The sequence below is a fragment of the Eriocheir sinensis genome, chromosome 31 (assembly GCF_024679095.1).
Source record: "Eriocheir sinensis breed Jianghai 21 chromosome 31, ASM2467909v1, whole genome shotgun sequence".
Lineage (NCBI taxonomy): Eukaryota > Metazoa > Arthropoda > Malacostraca > Decapoda > Varunidae > Eriocheir > Eriocheir sinensis.
In genome coordinates this window covers 6,830,435-6,857,090 of record NC_066539.1, presented here as the reverse complement: position 1 = coordinate 6,857,090, position 26,656 = coordinate 6,830,435, and the positions used below count along the sequence as shown (strand labels likewise).

The 26,656-nt window shown below is 40.9% G+C and overlaps 2 protein-coding genes across 5 annotated transcripts in view; one reads left to right on the top strand and one right to left on the bottom strand.

Moving 5' to 3' along the window:
* LOC127005843 (low-density lipoprotein receptor-related protein 2-like) overlaps nucleotides 1–13,216 on the top strand; it is a 42,686-nt gene extending 29,470 nt beyond the window's left edge. For both annotated transcript variants that reach the window (XM_050875034.1, XM_050875033.1), the window contains exons 42-56: nucleotides 209–392; nucleotides 731–950; nucleotides 1,062–2,219; nucleotides 2,382–2,540; nucleotides 5,016–5,152; nucleotides 6,096–6,252; nucleotides 6,516–6,671; nucleotides 6,792–6,996; nucleotides 7,279–7,516; nucleotides 7,957–8,208; nucleotides 8,423–9,478; nucleotides 9,626–9,778; nucleotides 9,987–10,242; nucleotides 10,780–10,888; nucleotides 12,013–13,216. In XM_050875034.1, the coding sequence (XP_050730991.1) occupies nucleotides 209–392; nucleotides 731–950; nucleotides 1,062–2,219; nucleotides 2,382–2,540; nucleotides 5,016–5,152; nucleotides 6,096–6,252; nucleotides 6,516–6,671; nucleotides 6,792–6,996; nucleotides 7,279–7,516; nucleotides 7,957–8,208; nucleotides 8,423–9,478; nucleotides 9,626–9,778; nucleotides 9,987–10,242; nucleotides 10,780–10,888; nucleotides 12,013–12,372 (4,800 nt within the window). In that variant the 3' untranslated portion in view covers nucleotides 12,373–13,216. The remainder of the gene's footprint in view (nucleotides 1–208; nucleotides 393–730; nucleotides 951–1,061; nucleotides 2,220–2,381; nucleotides 2,541–5,015; nucleotides 5,153–6,095; nucleotides 6,253–6,515; nucleotides 6,672–6,791; nucleotides 6,997–7,278; nucleotides 7,517–7,956; nucleotides 8,209–8,422; nucleotides 9,479–9,625; nucleotides 9,779–9,986; nucleotides 10,243–10,779; nucleotides 10,889–12,012) is intronic.
* On the bottom strand, nucleotides 1–26,374 carry LOC127005844 (serine/Arginine-related protein 53-like). Of its 3 annotated transcripts, none has more exons than XM_050875035.1 (7): nucleotides 26,198–26,372; nucleotides 21,321–21,446; nucleotides 17,735–17,872; nucleotides 15,768–16,018; nucleotides 15,145–15,365; nucleotides 13,463–13,577; nucleotides 1–458 (listed from the first exon to the last, which is right to left on the bottom strand). In XM_050875035.1, the coding sequence occupies exons 1-6, from the start codon at nucleotides 26,257–26,259 to the stop codon at nucleotides 13,488–13,490; spliced, it is 888 nt and encodes a 295-aa protein (XP_050730992.1). In that variant the 5' UTR covers nucleotides 26,260–26,372; the 3' UTR covers nucleotides 1–458; nucleotides 13,463–13,487. The 3 variants fall into 3 exon arrangements, with proteins under 3 accessions (XP_050730992.1, XP_050730993.1, XP_050730995.1); XM_050875036.1 differs by having other exon boundaries at nucleotides 17,735–17,869; nucleotides 26,198–26,369; XM_050875038.1 differs by lacking the exon at nucleotides 17,735–17,872 and having other exon boundaries at nucleotides 26,198–26,374.
* Between the last annotated feature and the right edge of the window lie 282 nt (nucleotides 26,375–26,656).

The window sequence follows — 26,656 nt, the reverse complement described above, 5'->3', positions numbered from 1 at the left end:
TTATATAACTTTTGTGTTAAGTTTAATGCATGTAAATACATAAAATGGTTACTGTACATATAATAAAGTAAAGCACAGTACAGTACAGTACAGTACACACATGTATAGAACTAATTGAAGTCGTGAGAATAAGCACTTTATTCAAAGATTAAGTTGTATTCTTTAACATTATGTTCCCAGATCTTTTTAAGAAGTTACACTTTTACAGGACTGGGAATGTGACTTTGACAACGACTGTGGTGATGGCTCAGATGAAGGCATCTCATGCAACCAGAAGTATCGTGTGTGCACATCTGACGAGTTTAACTGCAGCAATGCCAAGTGCATTCGAAAGTCATACCACTGTGATGGAGAAGATGACTGTGGAGATAACTCAGATGAAGTTGGGTGTGGTAAGTCACTGATGAGGGTTCTGCTGGATGTAAGGTCATGTATCCCAGATTCATCTTACTTTTAACCTGTGGACAACAGTAAGGGTAATTAGTCTATTAGCATAAATGAAAGTTCATAGACAACTACAGGTGTCATATCTGAATTATATATAAACTCACATATGTGAATTGTGAATGTCCTTTATTAGTAGGAAGATCGACTCGTCTAAGTCAGTGGAATGCAATAGCAGGAATAAAACAGCCTTTGCATTAGAGCAGTTTTCAAATGGACATGAAATCTGTTGATTTTCTTTTTTTGCACCACAATTGTTTCATTTATAATTTTTGTGTAATTTCAGGACCAGAAAAGAAATGTGAAGCTGGAGAATTCCAGTGTAATAATGGAGATTGCATTCCAATGAAGCTCGTTTGCAACAAAGTCAGTGAATGTTCGGATGATTCTGATGAGCCACTTCACTGTAATGTTGATGAGTGTGCTAAAGTGGAACTCCATCAATGTGGTCACAAGTGTATCAACACCATCATTGGCTTTGAGTGTGCATGCAACACAGGCTACAAGTGAGTACTGACAGGTGACTTGGTGGGTAGTATATGAAAATTAGTCGCAGAACTGCCTCTGCACTACACACATGTGATTCCAACTAAATTTATGGTGAATTCCCTTTTCAGGTTGATGGCTGATGGCAAGGCATGTGAAGATATCAATGAATGCATAGAAGTGCCTGGAGTTTGTTCTCAGAAATGTTTCAACACACCAGGTTCATACAGCTGCAAGTGTAATCAGACCTATTACGACCGGGAGCCTGACGGCCACACATGTAAACGACGTGATAATGCTGAGCCATGGGTATTCTTCACCAACAAGTATTACGTTCGCAGGCTGACAACAGATGGATCACAGTACCTCTTGATGCATCAAGATTTGAGAAATGTTGTTGCCTTGGACTTTGATAATGAGGATGATATGATATACTTTGCTGATGTGACAGCCAAAGTTATAAATAGAGCCAAAATAAATAGTACTGAGAAGGAAGTGATTCTCAAACATGATACTAATGGCTTGGAAGGTCTGGCCATTGACTGGGTAGGACGAAAAATATACTGGCTGGATAGGCACAGCAAACATTTGGATGTGGCAGAGCTGGATGGCACTAACAGGAAAACACTGAAATCAAGTGGAATCAATGACCCAAGAGCTGTAGCTGTTCACCCAGGCATTGGTTATGTGTACTTCACAGACTGGCATCTTCAAACCTATATTGGCCGTATTGGTATGGATGGGTCAAACTTTTCTCGCATCCTCAACTTTGACGACAAAATCATATGGCCCAATGCCCTCACATTTGACTACTTCACAGACAGAATTTACTGGGCTGATGCTCACCTCGATTACATTGCGTATGCTGACCTTGACGGTAGAAACCGCCACGAGGTAATAAGTGGTGCACGAGTACCTCATGTCTTTGCTATCTCTGTATTTGATGATTACATGTACTGGACAGACTGGAATCTGAAGGCTATTCTGAAAGCCAATAAGTTCACTGGTGAAGATTTCCAGTTTCTCCGCAACACCACGCATCGACCATATGACATCCACATATACCACCCTTTGCGGCAAATACCTTACAACAACCCTTGTGGAGATGATAATGGTGGCTGTTCACATTTATGCCTGCTGTCACCTGCTAATGGAAAAGTGAAATATACATGTGCTTGTCCTGACCAATTCTACCTGAATCATGACAACAAAACATGTTCTGCGAACTGCACGAGGGGACAGTTCCGTTGCTCAGGGAAGGATGAGAAGTGCATCCCTATTTACTGGAAGTGAGTGACACTAAGCTTAGTCAGTAATTGTGTAAAATGTTTCAAGTAAATTAAATAAAAGCCTTCAAAATTATTCTATATGAAAATTGGTGCTGCATACATATGCCAGCTGTTAAGGCCTAGTAATGGGATTCAGATTATTTATATTTTTTAACCCCTCAGGTGTGATGGAGAGAAGGACTGCGAGAGTGGAGCAGATGAACCCTCTGGTGACTTCTGCCCTGAACGCAAGTGCCGATCTGGACAGTTCCAATGTCTTGATGGCCAAGGATGTGCTGCTCCAACACAGCTGTGTGATGGACAGAATGACTGCCGTGACGGGTGAGTTTTAAAAATTAGTCATACCTCGGTTTACAAGTTTAATTCATTTTGGAATTCTGCTTGCAAACCAAAAAACTCAAAAATCGAAACAAATTTCCTCATTTAAATTAATGCAAATCCCATTAATGCGTCCCATATCCCCAAATCAATCAATCAATGGGGGCATACGCCGGGGGGCGTGTCGCCTCGCCCACCCTACGACACCAAGCCCGGGGGTCTCTCCGGGTGAGTCTCCATGCCGAGTACTTCCTGATAGGATCTATCAACTTGCTCAAGCCACGAACTCTGTGGGTGTCCCCTTGGCCTCCTCCACTCAGGATTGTCTCTTACAGAGACAACCTGATGAGCAGGATCAGCTTCTGGAAAACGTGCCACGTGCAGGTAATATATGTCGAATCAGTCTCACGGAGTAGTCGCCGGTTTGACACAAAGTCATTCCAGCGATATCCCATGATTTTGTGCAGACACTTATTACCAAAGGCATCAATCCACCTCTCCAAGTCTCCATTTATATCCCAAAAATATTAACAAATTTCATTTCACATGTTATTTCATACAGAATAAATGTAATTTTACTGACAAATAACAATGATAAATACTATAATATAGTATGACAGTATATAAATAATATAGTGCTGAAAACACAAAGATCACACACTAGAGCACAAACGTAATCAGACACATGGGTGCTACTTGTGTGAGTGTACAACACGGACTGAAGGCGGTGTCACACTGGGAGTTTTCCTCCAACCGTTGGAGCCCGGAGCAACTGCGGTTGCCCGTACGCCCAACTGGGAGTGAGTTGTTGGTTTGGGTTAACACCTCTCCTCCTGTCTTTGAAGCCATGATCATACCCACAACAGCTTCTTCCTTCCATTTAACTGTAGCAAGAAGTCCATAATTTGAGTAGCAGCAGCACAAGCCACAACAGCCCTTACTTTGGTAAACAGCGCCATGTGGATACAGGGCGCCTGGTTTGTTTACGTTGTGGATACGGGGGCAACCCACCTTGGTCGTGTGTGACGCACACCCAGAAAAGTTGGAGTTTCTGGTTGCAACTACCACCATCGTGGTTGGAGGAAAAAGGCCTAGTGTGCAGAGCTGGGCGCGTTACTGGATTTGGGGTAGTCCGCTACCGCTCCTCCGCACTTCGGACGCAGGTAGTCCGCACCTGTACTTCCGCGCCTAAAATTTTTTCGCTCGGTCCGCTACCGGACCTCCGACCTGCTATGCATAAAACTATTAAAGCGCCTGAAAAACTAGTCCGTACCTCAAAAATAAAACAAAATAGTACAAGGCAATAATACATCAAGCTTCATATATATATATATATATATATAGAGAGAGAGAGAGAGAGAGAGAGAGAGAGAGAGAGAGAGAGAGAGAGAGAGAGAGAGAGAAATATATATATTTAGAGTAAAAGGGGGTGGGCTTCTCAAGCGCGAGTCTGGAATGTTCTATGCGGTAACGGCTTATTCCTCCCTAATTTACATTTTCCCATTCTTAATTAAATTCTGGCATTACACTGGAAGGGGTCCAGCTCCACGTCAGACAAGGAAATGTCTGACGTCGCCAGCGGCGTAGGGGTTCTGGAGGCTGACGGTGCAGGCGTGCTGGTTCTGTAGCTCACACTATTGACGCTACTATCCCCTGACACACTCCTGCTCCTGTCGCTATCACCTCTTTTCACGTATCTGTCCATGTTTATTTGTAAACACTAAACACTAAACAATCGCAGTGAATCACTAAATGTCAAAAGATTCTGAAAAGAAAAAGAAAATTGACACAGTGATCAGCTGGTAGCACACAGCCCGCCAAAACGCGCGAAAGTAATGCCGCGGACTGTTTGTCGTCTTCGTTTTTTTATCTTTGAAAATCTCAGGTGCGGAAGTCTGGACCCAAAATTTCGCCTGTCCGCACCTGTTACTTCCGCACTTTTGAAAACGTTCCGCACTTCCGGGCTTCCGCACCTCGTTTGGCGGTCCGCAGGTGCGGAGGAGCGGAGGTCCGGACCGAGGTGCGGAAGTGCCCAGGTATGCTAGTGTGACACTAGTGTGAGACCCTATTCCCATTGTTTTCTGCTATGAGTGCTCTCATCTTGCGGTGAACAAAGGGAACGGATTCTCGCGTCTTCGAGTTGTACAAACAGGATGTTTGTACACCAAATCACCACTGTAAACCAAGGGATTTTTAATGACTTTGTTTCGCTCGTAAATCAAAACACTTGTAAACTAAGGCACTCGTAAACTGAGGTATTACTGTATTTATTTAATCGAAGGAATTAAGACCTAAATTGAACTAGTTTACTTGATACTGTATATATATTTGTGATGGCAGATCTGAATAGAATGTATTGGCATTCATTTGAAGGATTTGAAAGGTACAGAATCAATTCACATGGGGAATTATAAGATGCAAATTGGTTAGATCAATCTATTTCATTGTGATGCATTGTACTTGTGTTTTTCTTTGCAGATCTGATGAAAGCAACTGCCACTTGGAATGTACTGAGCTTGAATTCAAGTGTAAAACTACTGGCAAGTGCATCAACATAGCCTGGAAGTGTGATGGAGACAAAGATTGTCGTGATGGGTCAGATGAAGATGACTGTCGTAAGTTCCCCTTTTCCATCAAAATATATGAAGCAACCCTTGCTTAACAATTGACATATTCCTATAAATATTGACCATAAAGTGATACCACCAATAGCACAATAACATGCTTTCAATGGGGATATGTTCCTATACACTCAAAAACAATAAAGAATTTATCATAAAAGAGACCCTCAGGAGCAAGAGCACCACCATTTAACTTCAAGAGCCTCAAGTAGTGGACCTTGTTCACATCTCATCCTTCACAATGATACTTCAGAATGTCAAGCTTCACTTCCAATTTAAGGCTTTATCTTTGCCATTGCCCTCAGAACTGGTGGACACTCTTACACTACAATATGCTTAGATGACATTATTATTGTAGTAACAGTACAAAGATTGAAGAGAAAACTTTGCAGCTTTGGAAACACAGGAAAGACATATGTATGAATAGATTTGACCACAGACGCAGACTGAACTTGTGTGAGTAGGAAAAGCTCTCCCCTGTGCCGCACATTTATCACTTAACAGCATCCCCACTGTGTAGCATAGTGATCATGTGATTGCATCATCAGTCAGATTGTATAACCAATTGTAGGGAATCTTTTATAAGTTTTTGGTAGGGAAAGCTCAAGACTGTAGAAGCAAATGATCATATAGCAATGGTTACATGTACTTCACTCCACTTTTTGAGCTCTGAACTCAATATTTTTAAGCTATCACATATAAATATTGAATAAGGTTAAATTGGCAGGTAATGTAAAGTGAGAGTTTAGGTACTGTGGAACAGGTACTAGAAGTATTGGGGGAGGGATGTGAAGGGAAATTTAGGAAAGAGTAATGCATCTTTACAAAAACAGCATTTTTTTTTTTTTTTAACTTAGAAATAATTGAAGTATTGAAGGGCATACATACAGTACAATATTTCAGTGGATACATTCTTTCATAATCTTTTTCCCAACAGATAACCGGCGATGTGATGAAGAGAGAGAATATAGTTGCCATAATGGAAAGTGCATCTCAAAGCAATGGTACTGTGATCTGGACAATGACTGTGGCGATCATTCTGATGAACCAGCTTTCCTATGTCGCCAGTTGAACTGCACAGAAGGATGGAGAAGGTACAAGACAAGTCTTTGTGATAAAAGAATATTTTAACAAAATCATCTTTGTTTTTTTGATAAAACATGAGTCACTGTGCTATAACCCCAAGACAATTTTGCTGCCCCCATGGACAAAAGATTTCCCACTCCTTTACAGTACCTTGTCCTCTTTTTTCAGTTATGAACCTTTTAATATGAATACATGTATTTGTTTTTATAACACCACTACTATCATACTACTCTGACATACTATCAAACATACTCAAAAATGTTTATTCTAGATGTCCTGGGCGAACTAACTATCGGTGCATTCCTGAGTGGCTGTTTTGTGATGGGAAAGACGACTGTCGGGACAGTACTGATGAACTCCCAGAGCATTGTCCAAAATGCCATGAAAATGGAGACTTCCAGTGCAAAAACAAACGTTGTATACCAAAGTAAGTTTTTTCATGAAAAATACTCAAAAAATTTCCCAAATGTTAACAATACTGATGAATCTCTTGGTTGGATAAGTTCTACTTTCTTAATTATAAAACACTTAATTTTTTTCCCAACAGGCGTTGGCTTTGTGATTTTGAAAACGACTGTGGTGACAATTCTGATGAAGATGAGGAAATGTGTCGTAGCCAGTACAGGGAGTGTTCAGAGAGTGAGTTTAGGTGTGGAAACAGCAAGTGCATACCTAGCCGGTGGCGTTGTGACCATGATAATGACTGTGGGGACAAGTCTGATGAAGAAAACTGTGGGGATCATAAATGCCGGGTAAGAGATTTCTCAATTGTTGAGTCATGTCAATTTTTAAATCGTTGCATTTAGAAATATATGCAAATTCTTATTTAATTTTCTTTTTCACAGCAGATCTTCCTTATTTTCTGTACATTCACCCTGTCCTTGCATGTTAGTCTACCACCCTCACCACTCTTCTCAAAAAATATTATTATTCATTCCCCAACTCTTGGCCATATCAGAACTGGTAATAACACTTTCAACCCTCCTTTCATATTGGCAAAGGACTAAAGGATTTAATGGTTTTGAATTTTTCAGGTTGGGCAGTTTCAGTGTTCTTCTGGCCACTGCATTCAGAGTCATTTCCGCTGTGACGGTGAACGCAATTGCCATGACTTGAGTGATGAGTTGGATTGTCAACCTCGTTATCCTGGGGAACGTTACTGTCCAGCCGAGAAATTCCAGTGTGATAACCATCTATGTGTGGAGATGCGTGACCTCTGTGATGGAAGCAATGACTGTTATGACAATTCAGATGAACGTGAGAGTTTATGCAGTAAGTATTACCAAAGACTGTAACACTATTTATATAGCATTAATTTAAGTGCAGCTGACATAAGACCATATGAAGAAATAAAATCAATAGCATTCACTAGAGCAGTATAGAGTACACTAACATTAATCAGAGAGGTTGATAACACTGCGAAAGGTCTTTGTTCTGTCTGCAGGAAATAGTAATGGCTGGAGATAATGATGATGATGGCTGAAGTGGGATTTATGATAAAGATGAAATAACTCATCATTCATCCTATGAATGACAATGAATAGGTGCAAAGGTCCATGTTGGTAATCACATACTGGGACCCACCAATGTTCCTATGTGCCTAAACATAACTATGAAAGCACATATCAGTGGTCAGAGATCTAGACCTCATTTTCTGCAGTGTGAGCATATTTTCTGGACAATAAATACTGATATTCTTTAAACTTTTCTAGGTAACTACACATGTAACACGCTGCGACGATTCCAGTGCAACAACCACAAGTGCATCCCCTTATACCAGAAATGTGATGGAATAGATAACTGTGGTGATGGCTCAGATGAGAACAACATGACCATATGCTCACATCGACCACGACCATGCATATACAATGAATTCCGCTGTGCCAATGAAAAATGTATTGATGAAAAGAAACTTTGTGATCATGCAGATGACTGTGGAGACTCCTCCGATGAACTTGGTTGTCGTAAGTATATAATCTTTATTTTGCAATGCAACATTACTTGCTCAAAGTTCATTTAGGAATAGTAGGGAATTTGGAAACTGTTAAAAGGAGAGTAAAAGTTGTGACTAATATGAATCAATAGCTCTATTCAAAATGATAATAATGGCACTATAACCCTTCTCTACTCTTAATCAGTAGCTACTCAAGTTGGTCTTAACACTGATTACTTTCACAGATACTGCATCAAACTGCACAGTTGGAGGTTGTGAACAGAAGTGCTCTCAGCTCCAAGGTGATGGTTTTGTTTGTCACTGCTTACGAGGATTCAGAATCTCTCCAAACAACCCCAAAAGATGTGAAGATATTGATGAATGTGCAGAATTTACACACAACTGTTCACAGCTTTGCACCAATCTCAATGGAACTCATGCTTGTTCCTGCCGTGAAGGCTTTGAAGCCAAAATCAATGGAGTTTGCAGACTAAAGGAAGGTTCTGTTACTCTGATTTATTCTGACAGTCCAGAAATCCGAACCTTTAACATAACATCAGATACAGCAAACTACGTCATTAAAGGTGACAGTATTGAATCCTTAGATTATGAACCAAAGTCTGGCATTGTATACTGGACTGATTCCTATGGAAAGACTATTAAACGGTCATACCTTCCAGGTTCTCCTGAGAGAGCAAATGTAACCATGGGTTACGCTCAGAACTTAGAGATAAAAAGCCGAGCAAAACCAACAGGTTTAGCAGTTGACTGGGCAGGAATGAACCTTTACTGGAGTGAAACAGACCGTACAGGAAATAAACCCCGGGGATCTGTTTTGGTTGCTACACTTGATGGACGCTACCGTCACTCAGTTATTGCCACTGGCTTAGAGGTTCCTACATCTATTGTTGTTGATCCAGATCATGGGTACATGTTCTGGACAGACATTGGTTCCATTCCCAAAATTGAAACTTCATGGATGGATGGCAGCAAAAGGCAAATCCTTGTGTCAGATGCTATCAGCCAACCAACAGGCCTCTCTATTGACTTTGCCATGGATCACACAATATACTGGGTAGATGCAAAGCTAAACAAAATTGAAATGATGCGTGAAGATGGTTCAAGAAGAACACTTGTAGCTTCTGGAAACTATCTGAAACATCCTTTTGCACTGGATGTGTTTGAGGCCAGCATATACTGGGTTACTCGAGACACTGGAGAAATATACAGCATGGACAAGTTTGGAAGAGGGGTTCCAGTCAGGCTTCCTGGAGAATTTGCTAAACCATCAAGTATTAAAGGTAAGGCAATAAAGTTTAACTGAAATCATAAGCTCATTAGTCATGTCATAAGCTTAATGACAAAATTAGCTTGTCTGATATACAAATGGACGAAGTTTTCATTGTGTCCAAGTTTTGTATCCTTTGCTAATGAATAAACTTTTTCAGTGTTTGCTGACAAGAGATACAATACCAGTACAATGAGCATATGTCAGAGAGATACACCATGCAGTCATCTGTGTCTCCTAATCCCTGGTGGCTATAAATGTGCTTGTCCAGACAACAAAGGTGTCAAGAACACTTACCAGAGCTGTGATGCTCGTAAGTACCCCTACTAATTATCATTAAATATTTTTTCTATGACTATTTGCAATATTTTCCATTTGAATACTGAGTTATTATAGAAAATGTAGCAGTATGTGGATCAATTTAAGAATTCCTTTTCTTTTCTGGCTGATAACATTTTGTTATGGAACCAAGAAAAAAAATTTACTCTGACATTTACTTTAACCATACTCCTTGATTTCAGCACATGAGCAAATCAAACCAAAGCCATTGGGATGTAGGTGCTTACATGGTGGCATCTGCATACCAAACAACACCAGTGCACTCCAGTGTGAATGTCAAGAGGGTTACTCAGGTGAACTTTGTGAAAACTACGTGGCAAGAAGCTACATTCCTCAACAACCTTGGTCCCCAGCAACCGTTGTTGTGCCCATAATCCTGATAGTCCTGGTGCTGGCAGTATTAGGTGCCCTCTACATTTTCTTCAACCGTAGACATATGTAAGATATTTTTTTTACTTTTATAATGAGTATTATATTTTTTATTCCTAAGACATGAGGGTTCAGAAGATATATCTATATTACCCTGCATGTTGTAAGTGATGACCAGTGGGGATTTAGGTTAGGTGATACAGGAGGTTGAAAGTTGGAACTGTCAAGCCCCACCCTGAACAATTCTTGCCTAAAACACTCATCCAAATGGTCAATTAGCCATTTGTGAGAAAAGTGATCACCATTAACTGAAAAATTTGATGTCGGAAATTTAGAGATGTGTATACACGGAAAAAAGTATAAGAAGAAAAAAAAAAGTCTTGTTTCAATAGTTACTGGAAATAAGATGTTGCTAGTTTAAGTTATTTGAGATGTTGGTCCAGTGTATTATTATTAGTTTATTATCATTAGAAAAGGTAAATGCATCTGGTATATCTGGTATATAGATAGATTATTAGAAAAAGTAAATGCATTTGGTAGAAAAAGGGTAAAAGAAACCCTTCCTTTATGGTGATCACTTACAAATTACTATTTTAAATATTTCAGAACTCTGAAGGGCCGTGGACTTCCTGGTTCCAGTGTGGTGTTTAGACAAGGCACTAACGTGGAAATTGGACCACCTTCCTTTATGGCACCAGCCGAGGGATCAAATGGGGTAATTATAGCAACAGCATTATTTCAGTGTGACTGGTGAGCTTTTCATAAGAGGTTGGTTTCTTGTGGCTGCAATGCAATTATGCCACATAACAGATGAAACACAATGCCCTTCACATGTACCACAGTGAATTGATAAAATTATATTATTATGGGAGGGTCCCCTTGCCCCTGTTTTGGGATTGCATTTAAAAAAATTTTTTTTTGCAGCACCAGTAGGCTTTCTTGATGGGGCATGATGGTCAGCCCCAGCCTGTTGTGTTTTTATAGCAGTGCCATCTTGCTTGGTTCATGCTGCCCCCCAGAGCTCATCTTTGATTCTCTTTAGAGAGAGAATCTAGAGTCTGAGTTGATAGATGATCTTCAGGACAGTATGTGGGTAGTCTTAGGCCACTCAGCAGTGACTAAAAAATCCCAGCTTGTGGAGGCAGGCAGGACGCGAACCCGCGTCCTCCTGGACATGGCATTGGCATGCTAATCACTCAGCCACCATCTGCAGAAGCAGTGCCCATCCATGGATGGGGGGTGGGATCCGTCTATGTCAGACATTCGCGTTTGTCGGACCAACCTTTCCCCTTATTAGTCCGAGTTAGCGAGGCTCAGCAGTACTGTGTCTTTTGTCGACTGCTTGTCGGAATCTGTCCTACCCAAGTTTATTTATATTATTATAAAAGCAAATGATGATGTATATATATAACTAGGATATCAACAATCACTCTTCTTCTTCTTGTGATCTGTTCTGCTTTGCATTGCTTTTTAGGTCCTCCTTGGTACTTTTTACACTTAGATGCTTCACTTAGTTACTCTGTGATAGTAAAGATTGGGTTCTGAGATGCGCAGTTCAGGATGGGATGTCTCATGACACGGGATGGCAGAAGATGCCACACCGGGCTTGGTTCTGCAAGGGGGTGCCACTTCTGCTGAACCTCCCCAGCTACCCCAAAATCAAAGGACTGATTGATCAATAAAATTTCATATTTTTATTATTGTAATGGTTAATGCTGAGACTCTGCTGTCTTTGGGATTTTTAACATTAGGAAAAATTTGTCCTCATCTGGTTGTTGTTGCTTTGTAGAATTAGAAAATCTGTTCTTGTTTAATTGTGAATGTCATTTTTTTTTACAGGTGCCACTAGAAGGAGATGTAGGCCTTGGTGAGATGGCGAATAAGAATCACAACTTTAGCAATCCTATGTACGATGCTATGGGGTCCATGGAAGGAGCTGCACCGGATCAGTCAAATAGCAAAGGTTTATATGAAGTGCCTTTAGATACCAGCAAGAGTAAGAATTACAACTTAGAAAATCAAGAGAGTAGTAATGGTGCAACTCAAGCTCCTCCTCTTGCTGTTCTCTCACCGTCGGCTATGATGCAAAAAGCTTCACCAAATATACAGATACGTAAAAAGGAGCTAAGTCCATCCAGTAATGACACTGGAAAGGATACGCAGAAACTGGTAGTGGAAGACGATAATTCTGAATGCTAAGACTGTATGCAGTGTGGTGTTTTCTGCAGGACTTACTAGCTATGACAGTGTTACCACTACCTGTGCTTAGGGTTGCCGTCCCACAGTGAGTTTTTTACTGTAATAAATTACCAAATGAATACATGCAACTGCTGTGCCCAGTGTGAATACTACAAGCTTGGAAGAACTACATTGTTGCCATTCAATTTATGAGGAAAGTAACTGAAATGATTTTTTTTACATTGATGTTTCAATCAGACATGGTGCTGAGTTTCATAATTGATAAGTAATGTGATTGAAAGTCCTAATGTCTAGGGTGACGTGACCGTGACCACTGCATGGGAAATAAACTCAGTTCATGGCACGATGTAGATAATAAGTAAACTATATTTTTACACAAATGTTTGGACTCATTATATTTAATTGTTATGAGAAAGAACTGATATTTTAGGGCTGAAGCTGGTGTGGTTTACAGATACTTTATAGTGACAAATTTCCTATTTATACCATATTAGAATATTGTTCCTGTAGCGGCATTGAAAAAAATATTTCATATATAAGAGGACACGTCTATTTTATAATGAACCTAAACCGTCCATGATTAATGTGTATGATACATTCCATATGGTAGGGTTATTACTGTACTTATTTAAAATGCCATTATGTACATTTCTTTCAAACTACTGTTAATTATGGTATAGTGATCGTAAGACTGTACTACCTTGTGTTTTCTATGAATTTGTTGGTAAAGTATCGTGTATATAATTATATAAAATGTAAATATTACTTGGATACTCTATCATATACTTTATTCCTCAACATTTGATATTAATTAGGAGTTAAAGTTATTAAATGGCCTGTCAAATTGAGTTCTATCTTAACCTTATTCTGTTGAATGTTGTATTATGTTTTCTTTGTCACACAGTGCAATAATTATTATTTAAAATAAGAATGTTATTGGTCCCCTCTCTGTTATAAGCTTTCTCTTAAGTTAAGAGACATATTAGTTCATGCTCACTATCCTCAACCAGCAAAATCTAGTCACAGGTAATGTGATTAAGCTACATCTGTAGTTGTATGTTTGGTAACCAAAGTTCTTTTGTTACCTTACCTTCTATACAGAAGGTGTAATACAGTTAGATAGGCTCCCCAAGAAGAGCCTTCTGACGCAAGGAAAAAATTCTTCTTAGGTATTTTTCTTCTCGTTCCTCTGGGTCTCCAAATAACTGAAAGAGAATAACCCTGCATAAGTGGAGAGGTATGTAAATGATGACAGTGACTAAGTTCTAACACTTTAATCATGTTTTACTAAAAGGACTAGTGTATTATGTAGAAAAGGGATAACCCAGCACTGTATGAGTGTTGGTGTTACACACATCATATCTTTCATTACTTTCTCCATATACAGGTAGTTCTTGAGCTATGACAGTGACAGGGACCAACAGGCCGGTCATAGGTCCAATTGGTCATAAGTAAAAAATTAAATGAATTTTCAAATGCAGTAAATATTACCCCATCATACCCCCTTCCTATTTTTGGTATTTTTCTGCCATTTGATAATTTTAAGTTAAATTTAAGTTCATATGAGTGTTTTGAGGCTTCATTTGTTATGCAAATGAATAATAACAGATGAATATGACAATTAGGTAAATATTGGTATTATTCACATGCCAATGCCATAACTCGTTTTCTGCTTAAAAGACCAAGTGCTCAGATGCACCCAAGAGTGCCTCCCATAATGTATGAGGAGCAGGTAAGCTAAGATTAAATTGCAGAAATGTGTTTTGTTGGCACTAAAGATGTAGAATAGTAATAATGAACAACAGAACTGATCAAGAAATGCTGTCAGTTGTGTTATCCACAAGCCCTGCCCTGCCATTATTGTTATTTTGATCTGCTGATCTGCCTCAAGGCATTATATTTTATCTGGATTCCATCTGAATATCTAGATTCATAGACTGAATCAAGATGAAATTCAGATCCTGATCAACAATCTAGAGCTGATTGGTATTCTAAAATGAAGTGGTTATTCTTTGGATTCGTTGATGCTTACTGGGGGTCAAGAATGGATTAATCCATTTTACATTGTTTCTCATGTTAAAATCAGTTTCGGTTTGCAAACACATTGATTTAAGAACAACATTTAGGAATGAATTAAGTTCGATCGAGGTTTCCCTGTACATACATATATAGACTGAGTGGCAAAAAGACATGGCAAAAGAGCAGCCTGGAGAACTTTTTAGGCCATCAGTAACATACTGACAAGATATTCAGTCCAAGAATAGTCTTTAACCCCATCAACACAAGGATGCGTATACTGCCTCCTTGCGTGCCCCGTACCATATCCGACGATGCACATACTGCGTCCTGGCTCGCTTTAGCCAAAATACGAGTTATTTTATCTCTATATTTATGCTTACATCTCAAAATTATCAATAAATTTATGTTTCTTTATATGCACCATTTAATTCTGCATGTTTTCATATATAATACCTGATTATGTTGAGTTTATGGCTGAAAACTTGTTACATTCAATAGTGACATTTGAAATTTGGCACACGCAGTGATCCTGGATACGGCGCGGGGCGCTGTTTTGGCCCAGACATAGTGAGTTTCTTTATGTGCACCATTTAATTCTGCATGTATTCATATATAATACATGATGATTATGTTGAGTTTATGGCCGCAGCGATCCCAGATACGGTGCAGGGCGCTGTTTTGGCCAGGCCGTAGTGAAGGGGTTAAAATAGAGTGCATCCTATGTACTGAAAAATACAGTAAATATAGACTCACATGAGGACTGAAGAGACTGTCATCACTAAGGGGGATAAATTTGCTTTGCCTAGAAGACAACTCAGCTTGAGTCCCAAAGTTGAATTCTCCATCTTCCTTCTTGTCCTTCGTGTTGGTGGCTTTATCCCCTCTACTCGACTTGAAATTCTGCTGTACAAATCCTCCTTCACCGATTTCCTCAACAGCCCGACTATATGCCAGCTTTTCAGATTCTGACATATCTGTGAAATGAAAGCTTTATAAACCACGTTTAACATTAGTCATTAACAGTGATATTATGCTGACAGTAAATGGCTCAACCCTTAGAATGGTTTGAGGTTATGATTATACTGCCTCCAAAATACCACAAAAAAAACATTTCCATTGGCTTCATATAAAATGAATGGCATTCATAGTGTATTTATTCCTGGAATTTGGCTGCTTATTCTGAAACTAAATTTTTAAAATATTTTGCTGAAAAATAGATGGCACTTGACTGTAAGCAAATAAATAAAATAAGGAGGCAAAAGGGCTAAGTAGGTAGTGATGTATTCCTTTCTTGTTTAGATCGATTATTAGCATTTAATGTGCACAGCAGCATAGTTATTGATGATTTAGCAGTTGACACAAAGGGCAAATCCTACCTTGATTCTTTAAAACAGGAACTTCCTCAGGTACTGGAGACAAAACCTTAATGTCTCTTTCATTTTCTTTCTCTCTTTCATTATCTCGTTCTCTATCTCGATTCCTTTCCTTGTTTCTTTCCTTGCGATCTCGATCTCGGTCACGGTCTCTGTCCCGATCCCGATCTCGTGTTGATCCCCGACTTCCACGGTCCAGGCTGCTTCTAGCTGAGCGGGATTTGGTGTATCTGTCACTCCGGTCTGAGTCGGAACTGTGGGAGGTAATGAAATGAAACAGTAAAGTGTGGGAGGTTATGAATACAGGCTGGAAATGGCACATAATTTGGGAAGAAAAAAATCTTGCACAGGTCACCCAAAAGTTTACAAGGATAAGCAAGGATATCAGGATTAAAAAAAGATCATTTTTTTTTTTTATAGCAAGGGAGACAGCTCAAGGGCAATAAAACAAAAATGCAACAAAAAAGCCCACTAGGCATTGCTCCAATAAAAGTAAACAGAATAAAATGGAAGAAGAGGTGTTTTGACACTCTTCTCTTGAAAGAGGTCAAGTCATAGGCAGGAAGAATTACAGACAAAGGAAGGCTGTTCCAGAATTTACCAGCAGAAGGGATAAAAGAATGAAGATGCTGGTTAACTCTTGCATAAGCGATTAGGACAGTACAGGGGTGAGCAAGAGTAGAAAGATGAGTGCAACAGGGCCATGGGAGGGGGGGAGGCATGCAGTTAGAAAGTTCAGAAGAGTAGTCAGCATGAATATATCAGCAGAAGATAAAAAGAGATGCAACATTGTGGCAGAATTTAAGGTAGGAGACTGTCAGTAAGAGGAGGGGAGTTGATGAGACAAGTCTTAAACTCCACTCTGTCCAGGAGAGCTGTGTGTGTGTGTGTAGCCCCCTTCATTCGGGAGATGCATACTCCATACAAGGGTGGACAAGGCCCTTGTATATTGACAGCATCTGGGAGGGGGAAAAGAACTGGTGGAGATGATACAGTGCCCAACCTCAAGGGAGCTGAATTAGTAAGAAAGGAGATATGAAGCTTCCAGTTAAGATTTTGAGTTAGGGATAGACCGAGGATGAGAGCCGAGTGTTGTTGAAGAATAGGGGATAAGTTTGGAAGATTGTGTCGAGTTGATAGGTGGAGAAATTGAGTTTTTGAGGCATTGAAGGACACCAGGTTCCTCCTACCCCAATCAGAAATGATAGCTAGGTCTGAGGTTGTGTTCTGCAGCCTCCAGTCTGGAATATTGTAATTCCTGTTGGGAGAGTCTTCTATTGAAAGAAGTTGAATAATGCACAGTAGAGTCATTGGCGTACGAGTGGATAGGACACTTTGTTGTAGAAAGATCATTGATGAATAACAGAGTGGGACAAGATAGAGCACTGTGGGACACCACTGTTGATAAGTTTAGGGGAAGAACAGTGACTGTCTACCACAGCAGAGATGGAACAGCAAGAAAGGAAATTGGAGACAAAAGTATAGAGAGGGATAGAATCCATAGGAGGGTAGAGTAGAAAGCAAAGATTTGTGCCAGACTGCCAAAAGCTTTTGAGATGTCTAAGGCAACAGCAAAGGTTTCACTGAAATGGCTAAAAGAGGATGACCAGGATTCAGTTAAGAAAGGAAGATCAATTGTAGAACGCCCTTGTGGAACCCATACTGGCAATCAGATGAAGGTCAGAAGTGGATAAATGCTTATGAATCTTCCAGTTAAGGATTGATTCAAAAGCTTAAGAAAGACAGGAAAGTAAAGCTATAGGATGGTAGTTTGAGGGATTGAAACAGTCACCCTTTTTGGGCACAGGCTGTATATAGGCATACTTCCAGCAGGAAGGAAAGGTAGAATTTGAAAGGCAGAGATGATGTGCTGGAACAGTGCATAGCATGCTTATTTGTTTGTTTTGTTGCCCCTGAGGTGCTCCACTTGTTTAAAAAAAACTTCCCTGCACTTAAAAAATAATGCAAACCTTGAGCTGCGTTTACGTCTCTTGTGCTTAGACTTCTTGTGCTTGCGACTTGACCTGTCTCTTGAGTGTGAACGAGTTCGAGTCCGTGAGTGACTGCGGCGACGCCTGTACCGGTCACGGCTGCCTGACCGAGACCTGCTGACAAGACACAAGTAATGGTGTTGCTGGAGAGTCTTATTTTACAGTCTGGATTAGAATGAACTAAGACCAGGGAAAACAAGTCTTTCAGGACAAAATACAAAGGATTGGTGACTAAATCACGTGATGAGGGTAGGGAAATCCTGCCAAATTTCAAAACAGAAAGAAAAAAATATTCAAGGCAGACTCTTCAGAGGTTAGTAGGTAGGTTAATTAATGGTTGCAAATACAGTCATCCCTCAAATAGTACAGGGGTTAGGGACCCAGGACTCCCGTACTATTCGAAAATCCGAATAAAATTAGTGCCCCCCTAGAAACACTCCTGCCCACTAATTTCTTGTTTAAAGTAAGAAAATGCCTATTTATGTGTTTATAATAGGTTAATTTATGAATAAACAGAAAAGGATGGCCTTCATCTCCATTCTTGCAGCACTCTTGGAGCACTGGCAGTTACTGCAGCAAGAATTTCTTTTTCACTATGATTGATACAGTGAACACTGCTCTCATTCACGTGGTGTGTTCTCCCTACCGCAACTTAACTCATACCAAAACGTAACTTCTCCTAAATCTGATTTCTTCTGCAAGGTGAACACCTTTCTCAAATGCTTTGAGGTGGTTTCAACAGGTGTTTTGGCTTATCTCCTGGGTCCCACGTTCATGTTATGTGGTAATGGAACAGCGTAGCTGAGGTTCTGCACACACACAGACTTAGATAAAGCGCACAGGTTTCAATCTGGCAGAACAGTGTTCCTGATGTTGTGCACACACATGGACTGAGGGGATGCACATGGGTGGCAGTCTGGTAGAACAGTGTTGCCAATCACGCCATGGCTACTTGGTGCGACGAGCGGAAAATTTAAAAATCTTAAAAAAAAATCTTCTGTCAATCCGTATAAAACCGAAACTGTACTATTGGAAACCATACTATTTGAGGGACGACTGTACATGTACACATATACCACATCAAGCAATGGCTGCTTTTACTTTAACTTTACTTGTCCACTTCTAACTACTTCCAGCTTCATCAGTCTTTGTAGCAATTCGCTGAAGCTTCAAGCATGGGAAAGTGTAATAGTAAGCATTATGATTGATGAATGTGGATTTTAAAGAACTAGTGTAAAAGATGTTAATCACAAAAAAAATGCAAAGAGTTGAGAGTGGTGAGTCAGGGCTGTTTGATATCAGCATTATTACCACTATCATTATTATTATCATTATGAATTTTTGCAAATTAAAGATGGATAATGGTGCTGAGGGCATTTGTTTACTGTTACTCAGGCCTGCCAACTCTCTCAGTATGGGCACCAGAACCTTGGGTTCACATTCATTACAATCCAAATGTCATATCTGGTTTGGAGTAACTTGCCTAATATTCATGATTCAGATTCAGGGGTGGTACCTTGAATATTTGATAAATTAGGTGACACTGAAGGAGGCAATGCTCAATAGGCACCTCGTTGCTGCAATGGGTCTGACATCAAGTGTTAGGGCAGGGCATTTGAGTATATCAGAATGGTATGGCTGTCTGCCTGTTAAAGTCCAGGGTAGTGAAAACAGTGTTGGTGGGGGGCTCACTGCAACTATATGAGCACTAATAGTTTCCTTATCTTTTTTGTAGTAAGGCAGAGTTCAGGTGATGACTAGTGAGGGTGAAGCATACACGGGGAAGCAGCCGACTGAAGTTTATTGTTGATACAGCAGAGCCTGGGAGAGTGTGCTTGACTGCTACGACTGAAGTCCCTCACCAAGTTTCCGGTGGCGACGACCTAACCTATAGTACAGCCTGCAGGCAGTAACCGAACTTTAGTCCATTTCATTCCATCTGTCCACTCGCGAATATATGGCACCTGCACACTGATAGTTCGTGATTGCGTGAAAATCAACTTTATATTTTCAGTGATATATTTGAATGTTTGTGTATACAAAAAAACTCAAGTCAACTTATATGAACCGCAAGCAGAAGGTTTGCATCGATAATCTACCATAGCAGCACACGAAGGAACAGCTTGTTTATACTAAACAGTATAGTCTGACATAAGGAATTTTGATGTGTTGCATGTAAATGACATGGGTAGCCTGATATTCGAAATAGCCTAGCCTAGCATAACATTCAACAGTTATTACTTACTATATTCGGTTCCACGAGAACTGGCATAGATTTTCCTTCAGGGGAGGACTCGCAGACTTGGTATCATTGCATGGGTGATGGTACTGTGCACTCATTGGCCAATTCTTAACTTGTTCTGATGCACATAAAATTGACTTTGTATTCCTACCAAAACCGTTTGTGAGCTGTAACAGATTGCACTGATAAAAACTAATGCAATAATATCTTTACTGATAAGTATGTGCCTTTTGAACTATTATAAATTAATCTGAAACGACATTCATAACAAAAATAAGTCAGAACTGCACGTAAACGGACAATGTCCAGCGACTGAAACGACTGTTGATGCTACTTTTTTTACTACTACAAAGTACTAGGCTACAGTCTAATTAACTCATTTATTGGAAGATTTCTTTTTATATTTTAAGGCCTTGCTTAGTACTAACATAATGTGTAGTGATGCTACGGAGTCATAACGTAAACATTGGCCTAAGGCAAGAACCATCTCATTTCTTTCATTGTCCTGTCATTATTCCTGGAATATGTTACTAATATTTGTGGGTAATAAACTACTAAATAGCCATAAGGAAGAGCGATTATAAGAATAACTACATTTATATACTAAAAGTGTTGATTTCAAGAGGTAGCAGAGAGCGAGAGATAGTAGGCTATGTCATGGCAAATGAAATTGACCCAGCTTAGATTTAGTAAACACCAGCAAATGAGTGCCGCAGAGACTATCACTCAAGCAATGATGCCAAGTCCGCGAGTCCACCCCTGAAGGAAAATCTATGCCAGTTCTCGTGGAACTGACCATAATTCATGTTATGTCGTTAATCATTATTTACATGCCGTAAATTAATAAGATACCCTTTATTTGCACTTGCAGAGCCAGATGTCTTTTACTATACCTGAAATGAGCTATCAATCAATGAATTTGAAAAAACAAAGATCGTTCGTGCATGATGTGACTATGTTATTTGATACAAGCTTGTTTCGTGTGCTTGTATGTTAGATTATCAATGCAAACAACTGAGTTGTTTTTTGTATACATAAACATTCAAATATATCACTGAAAAATAAGTTGGTTTTCACGCATTCACGAACTAGAATTGCGCACGTGCTACATCCATCACAATTCCTGCTTTGTTGGTGGACAGATGAAAGAAACAGACTATAGTAACTATCCAACATGAACGAACCACCACCTGAACATAATGAATCAACTAACTACCCATTAACATCCCAACAGGCAGTTAAATCAATAGTCACACAAAACAGCCTTTCATCACTGTACCCATTTAGGTTACCAGTAATACAGCTTTCTTTCACTGCACTAACCTTCTGCTGGGTGAGGCACTGCGGGAGTGGCTGAGGGATCTGCTGGAGGAGTGTCTACGACGTCTCCTGGACTTCTTATGGTGCCGGTGGCGGCTCCTTGAACTTGTGCTGCTGCTGCTTCGGGATCTGGAAATCACCAGAAACTTCATACCAAAACTAATAATTAAGCAGTGTAAGGTGACAAAACTTAGCTTAATGTCATCAATTACAAAACTGTCAAGAACATAACTCAGTCAGAGCTGTATTTTGATTTCCCTGAATTTTATTGCCAACAGTTCCAACCCCCTATATATACTGAGACCCCATTAAGCTTGTGACACCCTGTTTTACTTTTGTGTATTACAACTTATGACTATATTTTAACTGCGTATGGAAATTTAAATCCGTCTATCATATTTGAAACTTTAGCAGTGCCTTGCCTGCCACACTGAGCAGTGTAATAGCTACCATGCTTGTTGTTGCAATCCTGATGGTCCCCTTTTCCTTTCATGATAGGGATGATCAGCCCCTTCTTCTGGTCATGAGGAATGCTACCAGACTGCTATACAGCAATCGAGAGAGATCACATGCAACTCACTAATAATGGCCAAACATCCAGCTTTGAGCAGCATCACAATGATGTTACAAACACCAACTGCCTTTCCACCCCTCTACCTTGCCACAGCCTCTCTGATCTCATCATGAAAAGGTGGGGTTTTGTCAATGGATAGATCAATATCACTATTTGTAATGCAGCTGTTAGAAGCTGCACATTTGAAGGGTATGACAAACTTTCTGTAACAACTCCACTCTGGATGATTCTGGGCATATTCCTCCTACTCATCCCCCCTCTGACTCCTTTATGCTTTTTTTTTTTTTTTTTTTTACAGCAGAGCAACAAAAAAAAAAAAAAAAAAAAAAAAAAAAAAAGCCTGCTTACTGTTGCTCTCATATAGTGATAGGTATAAAGTGGCCAAAAGAGAGGTCAATTTCGGATGGAGAGGTGTTTTCATACACTCTTCTTGAAAAAGGCCAAGTCATAGGCAGGAGGAAAGGAAGATTGTTCCAGAGTTTACCAGTGAAGGGGATGAAAGAATGGAGATGCTGGTTAACTCTTGCATAAGGGGTTTGGACAGTATGGGGATGAGCATGAGTAGAAAGTCGTGTGCAGCGGGGCCGCAGGAGGGGGGGAGGCATGCAGTTAGCAAGTTCAGAAGAGCAGTCAGCATGAAAATATCGATAGAAGATAGAGATGCAACATGGCAGTGGAATTTAAGAGGTAGAAGGCTGTCAGTAAGAGGAGGAGAGCTGACGAGACGAAGATCCTTAGTCTCCACTCTGTCCAACAGAGCTGTAGGAGTGGAGCCCCCCCACACGAGAGATGCATATTCCATATGAGGGTGGACAAGGCCCCTGTATATAGAAAGCATCTGTGAGGGGGAAAAGAACTGGCGGAGACGATACAGAACGCCCAACCTCGAGGAAGCTGATTTAGTAAGAGAGATGTGAAGTTTCCAGTTGAGATTTTGAGCTAAGGATAGACCGAGGATATTTAGTGTTGAAGAAGGTGACAGCTGAGTGTTGTTGAAGAATAGGGGATAGGTGTTTGGACGATTGTGTCGAGTTGATAGGTGGAGAAATTGGGTTTTTGAGGCATTGAAGTACACAAGGTTCCTTTTACCCCAATCGGAAATGATAGCAAGGTCTGAGGTTAAGCATTCTTCAGCCTTCAGTCTGAAGTCTTGTAATTCCTGTTGAGAGGGTCTTCTGTTGAAAGAAGTTGAATAATGCAGAATGGAGTCATCAGCGTGTGAGTGGATAGGACAGCTTGTTATAGAAAGATGATCATTGATGAATAACAGGAAGAGAGTGGGTGATAGAACAGAGCTCTATGGAACACCACTGTTGATAAGTTTCGGGGAAGAACAGTGACCATCTACCACTGCAGTGATAGAACGGCCGGAAAGGAAACTGGAGGTAAAGGAACAGAGAGAAGGATAGAATCTGAAAGAAGGAAATTTAGAAAGCAAAGACTTGTGCCAGACTCTCTTGAAAGCTTTCGATATGTCTAGTGCAACTGAGAAAGTTTCACCAAAATGGCTAAGAGAGGATGACCAAGAATCAGTTAAGAAAGCAAGATCACCAGTAGAACGTCCCTTGCGGAACCTATACTGGCGATCAGATAGGTCAGAAGTGGAAAGGTGCTTTTGAATCTTCCAGTTAAGGATTGATTCAAAAGCTTTAGATAGACAGGAAAGTATAACTATAGGGTGGTAGTTTGAGGGATTGGAACAGTCACCCTTCTTAGGCACAGGCTGTATGAAGGCGTACTTCCAGCAGGAAGGAAAGGTAGATGTTGATAGGCAGAGACGAAAGAGTTGGACCAGGCAGGGTGTCAGCAAGGGAGCACAGTTTTTAAGAACAATAGGAGGCACTCCATCAGGTCCATAAGCCTGCTGAGAGTTGAGGCCAGAGAGGGCATAGAAAACATCGTTCTTAAGAATCTTAATAACAGGCATAAAGGAGTCAGAGGGAGGATGTGTAGGAGGAATATGCCCAGAATTGTCCAGAGTGAAGTTTTTACAGAAAGTCTGAGAGAAGAGTTCAGCCTTAGAGATAGATGAGACGGCAGTGCTGCCGTCAGTGTTAAGGAGAGGAGGGAAAGAGGAAGAAGTGAAATTGGACGAGATATTTTTAGCTAGGTGCCAGAAGTCCCAGGAAGAATTAGAAAAAGCAAGGTTTTGACATATCTTATTAATGAAAGAGCTTTTGGTAAGTCGAAGAATAGATTTGGCACAATTCTGGGCAGAAATTTAAAGATCATGGTTAGCAGGAGTGTGAAGGCTCTAGTACCTTTTGTAAAGTGCCTCTCTATCTTTGATCGCACAGGAAATCGGAAAAGTACATCCTCAGGTCATCCCACCGAGCTGAAGCAAAATGCCAGAAGCATCGCCTCTTCGGTGGATCCAGAGGGTGTACAGGAGCGATAGGACAGGATACAGAAATAAAGTTGTGATCGGAGGAGCCCAACGGAGAGAACAGTTTGACAGAGTAAACAGAAGGGTTAGAGGTAAGGAAGAGGTCTAGTATGTTGGGCCTGTCTCCAAGACGGTCGGGAATATGTGTAGGGTGCTGAACCAACTGCTCTAGATTGTTGAGGAGAGCAAAGTTGTAGGCTTGTTCACGAGGCAGGTCAGTGAAAGAGGATGAAAGCCAAAGCTGGTGGTGAACATTGATATCTCCGTGGATGGTAATTCCAACGAAGGGAGAGTGGGTCAAGATGTGCTCCACTTTAGAGTTCAAGTAGTCATAGAATTTTACATAGTTAATAGAGTTAGGTGAGAGATAAACTGCACAGATGTATTTAGTAATAGAATGACAATGAAGTCTTAGCCAGATGGTGGAAAATTCTGAAAAGTCAAGGACGTGGGCACGAGAGCAAGTGATGTCGCTGCGCATGTTAATGCAACATCCAGCTTTGGATTGAAATTTAGGATAGATAGTAGGAAGGAACAGAGTAGAGATTGCTGTCAGTAGCCTCAGAAACCTGTGTTTCGGTGAGGAAGAGAAGGTGAGGTTTAGAAGAGGAGAGATGGTGTTCCACAGAATGAAAGTTAGAGCAAAAACCACGAATGTTGCAGAAATTGATAAGAAAGACGTTTGAGGAGTTATCAAGACACCTCTCAAGTTGGCAGCCAAAAGGGGAGTCATCCCCCCCCAGGCGGGGACTCCGAGGCATTGCATAAATGCGCCATTTTGAATTTCAAATTTTGGGAAAAGGTGTGTATGTTGTGTGAATATAGTGTGGTGTGGAAAGAGAGAGGATCTGTCTTTAGAGAGCATGCTGAACTACTCTGGTGTTGATGAGACAATAGGGAAACGGTTGGTGAGGACATGGAAAAGGTCTTTGGAGGGCTTCAGCACCCTCCTCGCTTCCAATATATACGGTACCTCACTGCGAGTGGCTTGCACCCGTTTCGGTATGTGTCTTCCTACCTACTCCACCCTGTTATTAAGATTCTTAAGAATGATGTTTTCTATGCCCTCTCTGACCTCAACTTTCAGAAGGCTCCTAATAGTGCGTCCCATTTTGGTGTCATCCGCAAATTTACCTATGTCACTAGTTATCCCATTGTCTATGTCACTGATGTAGATAATGAATAAAAGCGAGCCTAAAACTGAACCTTGAGAAACCCCACTGGTAACATTACCCCATTCAGATTTTTTACCGCTGATGGTAACCCTCTGTTTCCTGTCGCAAATCCACGCCCTAATCCAATTGACAAAATTTTCTATATCACAAGAAAGAGTGATATTCGACAGCAAAGCAATACAGCAATGTGTTGTATGGACACAAAACCCTTCATAGAGCACCTGAGCATTCATGGGTGTGAGTTGGGCCCTAATCTGGACTAATACCAGTAAGAAATCCAAGTGAGCAACTCAACACAACACTCCACACAAGGGAGCAACACAACACAACACTCCACACAAGGGAGCAACACAACACAACACTCCACACAAGGGAGCAACACAACACAACCCACAACACAAGGGAGCAACACAACACAACACTCCACACAAGGGAGCAACACAACACAACCCACAACACAAGGGAGCAACACAACACAACCCACAACACAAGGGAGCAACACAACACTCCACACAAGGGAGCAACACAACCCACAACACAAGGGAGCAACACAACGCTCCACACAAGGGAGCAACACAACACAGCCCACAACACAAGGGAGCAACACAACACTCCACACATGGGAGCAACACAACACAACCCACAACACAAGGGAGCAACACAACACTCCACACAAGGGAGCAACACAACACAACGCTCCACACAAGGGAGCAACACAACTCACAACTAACACCCCTCGCCGTACCTGCTTCTCCTGCGCCTCCTGCTCACCCGGTCGCTGTCGGAGTCACTGGTGTGGCGCCCCATGGGTCCCTGCACTGCTAGGGAGGCGAGGAGGTTGGAGGTCCACCTGAGTAAAGTCGCCCCGCTGCCCACCACCACCACCACCACGGCGATCAGCTGAGCGTTGGCGCGTCTGCCTTCCCAACGGCGCCTCCTTCGCCACTCCGAAGGGACGATGCCTTGCCTTGTCCCTGCCGCGATGAAGAAATAATGTAAAAAAGAGACTTGTAGTAATCGTGTTTTAATGCATGTATTTTTTTAAATCTTTCGTACGTGTTTTTACCAACGTGAAAAGCACACACACACACACACACACACACACACACACACACACACACACACACACACACACACACACACATTCATGATTTTAAGGAAAAGTTGGATAAGAGAGAATATGGAGACGGGACAGCGCGAGCGT